This window comes from Chiloscyllium plagiosum, chromosome 16 (assembly GCF_004010195.1).
Source record: "Chiloscyllium plagiosum isolate BGI_BamShark_2017 chromosome 16, ASM401019v2, whole genome shotgun sequence".
Classification (NCBI taxonomy): domain Eukaryota; kingdom Metazoa; phylum Chordata; class Chondrichthyes; order Orectolobiformes; family Hemiscylliidae; genus Chiloscyllium; species Chiloscyllium plagiosum.
In genome coordinates, this window is record NC_057725.1 from 9729255 (window position 1) to 9735254 (window position 6000).

At 38.5% G+C, this 6000-nt stretch overlaps 2 protein-coding genes across 2 annotated transcripts in view; one reads left to right on the forward strand and one right to left on the reverse strand.

The window, feature by feature from the left end:
* Positions 1-6000, forward strand: part of ano3 (anoctamin 3) — a 559677-nt gene that overhangs the window by 441786 nt on the left and 111891 nt on the right. The window contains exon 15 of the mRNA XM_043705429.1: positions 1712-1772. Coding sequence (XP_043561364.1) covers positions 1712-1772 — 61 coding nt within the window. The remainder of the gene's footprint in view (positions 1-1711; positions 1773-6000) is intronic.
* LOC122557639 (putative GPI-anchored protein pfl2) overlaps positions 536-6000 on the reverse strand; it is a 20958-nt gene continuing 15493 nt past the window's right edge. Inside the window, exons 3-4 of the mRNA XM_043705428.1 lie at positions 4855-5025; positions 536-2140 (exon numbers count right to left, since the gene is read on the reverse strand). Coding sequence (XP_043561363.1) covers positions 1965-2140; positions 4855-5025 — 347 coding nt within the window. The 3' untranslated portion in view covers positions 536-1964. The remainder of the gene's footprint in view (positions 2141-4854; positions 5026-6000) is intronic.

Here is a 6000-nt window from a genome sequence, read left to right on the forward strand (position 1 = left end):
GTGGGAAAAGGTAGCTGTGTTGAAGCTGTTATGTAATAAGAAGTTATAGCTGATAAAATTTTTTTGCAGGATTTTTTGGTCACATTTTAAAAAGTCTGAGAACTAGCAATTACAATTGTTTAGGTTCTGTGATCTGTACAACAAATGAGGTACATATTTGCACATAAACATATTAAATAATCAAAGGATAGTTTAATAACAAACTATGAGCATTCACACCCTTTATTGTACAAGCTTAATGTAAGTTTTTCTAACTTGCACACACCTCCAAGGAATTAGTGTTATATAATTCTGTAATAGTTATCAGTATTCACACTGTGAATCAAATATCTCTTCAGAAGAGGAGAAATTAAGTTGTGGTTGTAATGCAAGTGTGTATGACAGTGTGAGAAATGATCATAAGATAACATCATTAAATAAGGCACAAGAGGATCTGTTTAAACATTCAGAACTGCTCGTAGAGGTAACGGTAGATGAAAAATAATTATTTTTAAAAATAGCAAATGTTTAAAATGTTTCATAAAATCAACAAACATTGGAAGGAATTTAAGACTTTACACCTTTAATTAATTTTATCAAAGAGAAACAAATAATGATAAGCAATTGTAAAATAAGCAAAAAACTGTGGGGAATCCTCATGTTTGGGTTTGATTTTCCTCTTCAGGTTATTTGATTTTGCCTTTCTTCAAAATTCTCAACACCCCTGCAATGTTCCCTGCCCAAGAGGTTGATTCGGGGATTTGCTGTTGCAACTTTGCTCATGTCATCCTGTGATTGAACATGAGGAAGCATTTGTGTAGCTTTTCTCTCCACCTTCATTTCCACCTTCCTTCCATCATGTTGTCTTTCCTGTCCCTCTGCCCTCCCCCATTCAGTGGGGAACTTGCATGGCTTTTACTTGGCATCCTTGTCACGACCTATCAGCAACTGGGAATGGTAAACATTGAAGCCACGCATGGAAGAGAACTCACTCACATTGAACAATACTGTGACAATAATGAATACTTTAAAGCAGGTGCCTCAAACCTTTTGTAGTTCGGATGGTAGTGGGTTCAAAGTGAGAGGTGACCTTATTCAGTAACAATAGCTTCACGAGTGATTCAATGCCATCTAGCTTGTGAAAAGTTGGGGATAATACGTGGAAAGTGGCCATTATTACCACAGAACACTCTCTTTTCGAGTCACTCAATAATTTACTGTAAGATTATTTGAACAAGCATATCAGTTCACAGTCTGGCAATGATGGATACAATGTATAAATTTGTTCAGTGCAAACAATGGATGTGAACTACTTTTTCTTTACAAAACTCTGACAGTCAAGCCACTCAGTGAAATTCTACTTTTCTGTTTGTCTGTTCTACATCTCACCAGGGTAGTAAACTGTATAAAGTGTGGCAGTCGTGACAAATACGTAATACAGAGGAATGAGTGTGGCTACCAATATCTCCATCAAAATAAATGACCTGAAGGAGCAACTTTAAATCTCGTGTTAATCTATTAGCATCTGCATACAATGTACTTCATATTTTAACTGGAGTATTGAAGCATTACTTTATGAAGAATATTTCTCAATGTGGCATCAGTGAACTTGAAAATGTGAATTCAGTTTGTAAGAAATCAACATACCATGATGTTTCAGTATCTGTGTATTGGTTATGGGCTGTCTGTGGAACAAGATAATTAATGTTTTCATTCTTTCTGCTCCCTTTAGCTGACATATCTATTTGATAATGGAGGCACAGTCTTCTTTGCCATTTTTATGGCTATCTGGGGTAAGTACAATTCCATGTTGTTTTTCTATCTCAACAGCAGCTTTTACTTTGAAAAATAAATCATATTCTTCAAGTTATAACCAATTTGATATCACTATTGGTACATAAAAGATCGCTGTACAGTCTGTTTGCAAGTGATATTTCTTTGGTGCCAATACCAATGTTTTTTTTAAGAGACAGAGGTGAGTCAAATTATGCGACATTTTCATATGCGGGTGGTAAGGGATCCATCTGGATTGCATAATTTGGGTCATTAGCCTTTCCAGTATTGGAAGGTGGGGCTTCGTTCAAAGCTGCTGGGTTGTAGTATGCAGCTCCTTCCTGGTACCTTAAATCAATGACATCATCTGTGTTGGCCAGACGTAGAACTGAAATAAATTGGAACACAAGGTGATCATTATTGGAATGAAAAAACTCGAGAGGAACTTGCATACTGGTGCATTGGTAATCATTTGTGTGACATTAATAAACTAACTAGCTTATGTATAAATTCCAAACTTAGTGACATCATCAAATACCCCTCCCACCCCAGTATAATCTCTTCCAACCTCTCGCATTAGGCAGAAGGTACAAAAGCTTAAACACGCATACCAACAGGTTCAAGAACAGCTTCTTCACCACTGTTATTAAACTTCTGAATGGACCTCTCAAATTTCAAATCTAATGTTGACCTTGCTTTTTATGCACCTTCATTGTAGCTATAACTTTGTATTCCTTGCTATGTTCTATTACCCTAATGTACTTTCTATGGTATGATCTGCCAGTACTGCACGCGAAACAAAACATTAACATACCGAGGTACATGTGACAATAAAAGATCAAATCAAATCAAAATAATAAATCAAATTAAATCAGAAATCCAATGCAAATATTAACCCATTTAAGAGAATCAATCACTTTATTTCTAGTGATTTTAATTGGCATGTTTGCCTTTTTTTTCTTGTTTCATACATAAGTAACACATTTATTTATACAGGTTTATTTAACAGCTCTGACTGCAACTTACAGTTACAGGTAACTGTGGATGCAACCAGCTTCTGTCTTACTTCTGCTGGACTGCACATAGCCATATGGTCATATGGTTTCCATCTCTGTCCTTGACTCATTACCATATCCAGCTCTTAAAGCAATGCTGCAGAATCACATATAGCAGAATCAAAGGCAAAATACTGGAGATGTTGGTATCTGAAACTACCATGGAGAACACTGGGGAAACTCAGCAGGTCTGACAGCATCGTGGAGAGAGAAACAGAGTTAATGTTTTGAGTCTGAAGAAGAGTCATACCAGACTTGAAATATCAGCTTTCCATCACTGCTGCCAGACCTGCTGCATTTCTCCAGTGTTCTCTGTTTCTGAGACAGTGGAAGCCTCGATGAAGAGCTAGTTGCATTTGTTCCTGCATGAAATATTGAAAGCTGGAAAGTAAAGTTCACTTCCACTTAATAAAAATTCTGATAGAGTCATACCGCATAGAAATGGGCCCTTCAGCCCAACTCATCCATGCTGACCTCGTTTCCTAATCTAAGCTAGTCCCGTTAGCCTGCATTTGGCCCAGATCCCTCTAAACTTTTCCTGTCCATGTATTTGTCCAAATGTTTTTTTTAAATATTGTAATTGGACCCACCTCATTGCATCTACCACTTCCTCTGGCAGCTCATTCCATTTACGTACCATCTGCGTGAAAAGGCTGCCCCTCAGGTCCCTTTTGAATCTTTCCCCTCGCACCGAATACTATTCCCTCTGGTTTTGGATTCCCTTACCATGAGGAAAGGACCTTGACTGTTCACCTTAACTATGCCCCTCATGGTTTTATAAACCTCTATACGATGACCCCTCAGTCCCCTACACTCCAGGGAAAAAAAGTTCCAGCCTATGCAGCCTCTTCTCCTCAGTCAAACCTTCCGTCTCTACTGTAATCGCTACTCTCAGGTAACACTGCTAAACCTTACAGCTGGGAGGTTCCTGGAAGAGATGGGTTGTGGAATAAATATTTCGGTACAATTAGTAACCTAATGCTTCTTAAATTTCTCTTCCATTCTGAAGAAGGGTCACTGGATCTGAAACGTTAACTCTACTTTCTCTCCGTAAATGCTGCCAAATCTGCTGAGTTTTTCCAGCAATTTCTATTTTGGTTCTAATTCTCAGTGTTTTCAGTTCTTTGTTTTCTTCTTCTCCTGTTACATGGGTGTTAGACAAGCTGATCCAAGCTCACACTCAACTGTTACAGGATTGTGGGAGAGAGAGAGGGAAACCATCTCCACCCTAACCCATATTCAGATGGTTTTCTTGCTTTCTCTCTCTCTCTCTCTCTCTCTCTCTCTCTCTCCCTCTCTCCCATTCCCGTTCTCCTCCTCTCTCCTCCTCTCTTCTCTTCTCTCTCCCTTTCTCTCTCTCTCTCTCATCTCCCTCTCTCCTCTCTCTATTGTCATGCATCCTGCTCTCAGTCTGCTGGTCAGAGACATAACATCTAATTTGGCACAATTAAGAAAACTACAAGGGTAAGTCAATAAGAAGATGGAATTGGGCAAAAAAACCAAACAGAATTGTATGTGAGTAAATGCGCTGTAGTGCACTTTGATAAGTTATGAGAGAACCTGTTTCATGTCACAGAGGCTGATATGAAGGTAACAATCGATATGCAGTGAAACTTCAATGGGAATGACGGCGGTGAAGCCCATGGTACTCCTTTCAAAATGGATAAGTACTTGTAGCAAAAACGGAAGTTGCTGGAAAAATTCAGCAGGTCTGGCAGCATCTGTGAAAAGAAATCAGAGTTAACGCTTCGGGTCCAGTTCTGAGCAAGGGTCACTGGACCCGAAACATTAGCTCTGAGCTCAGTTTTCAAGTTGAGCTCTGACGAAGAGTCATCTATCGTTGCTATCTCTTCATGGATGCTGCCTGACCTGCTGTGATCTCCAGCATTTGTTGTTTTCTCTATAATTCCATAATGTACAAAACGTATTTGTTGTTTGAACAAATATAATGTAATATGTCGCATGCACAGGTAACTAAATGGAGATATTTGTAAGAGTCAACATTTTATTATAACATTTTGCGATCAGTATTTTGCCAACTGCATACCTGGATCATTGGAGATGTTGTCATACAGTCTGCGATGATTAAAGTGATGTGACTTTTGACGTGCACAGAAAGTGTAAACCAGAAGTGAGAGAAGAATAATTCCCAAAATGCAGCCAAGAATGGCTCCAATTATCACTCCTCCATTAATTTTTCCTGGCACAGGGACTGGATCTGAAAAGTTTTAAAAATAAATGGGTCAATGTGTAATGAGTCAGGTCATGGAAATAGCACAGGAAAAAAAGCTACCCAACATTGTCATGTTTCTTCTTTAATAATTCATTACTCTAGCAGCAACAAATGACTGTTTATATAAATGAAAGCAAAACCCACATTTGTGGTTTAATACACAGGTGAGACCATGAACTGGAATTTTCTTCAGTAGGATAAACTTATTGCTGATGGTTATATTAACTGATACGTACATAGGGTTGACTCTGCAAAATGCTAAAAACTTAGCTGTTTCAAAATTACTTCCAAGAGCAAGATGAAAAATAATTTCACTTTAATTCTGCTGAAGGATGTCAGAGATTCTCTTCAGGTAAAGTTATCAGAGTTTCAAAATAGATGTGAACAAATGCTGTCCAGAATCATCTTATGTTTTGTGATCATGAAAGTGATGCTCTTTATATGTGTTATAAACATCTCAAAACATGATTCTTCTCAACCTGTCTGTGTCTCTAATGTGGAGAAGTAATGAACATTGCAGTTGGAGAGAATTGTAGGAGTGGGAGCTCAAGGGGAGAATTCACTGGAGTGTTGCACATTTTAAATTGTTTGGAAGAGGTGAGCCCAAAGAATGACACTTAAGTTAGTGAGTCAGAGGTTGAATAGTAAAATATAAATGTAAATACAATAGACAATAGGTGCAGGAGTAGGCCATTCTGCCCTTCGAGCCTGCATCACCATTCAATATGATCATGGCTGATCATCCTTAATCAGTATCCAGTTCCTGCCTTATCTCCATAACCCTTGATTCCACTATCCTTGAGAGCTCTATCCAACTCTTTCTTAAATGAATCCAGAGACTGGGCCTCCACTTCCCTCTGGGGCAGAGCATTCCACACAGCCACCACTCTCTGGGTGAAGAAGTTTCTCCTCATCTCTGTCCTAAATGGTCTACCCCGTATTTTTAAGCTGTGTCCTCTG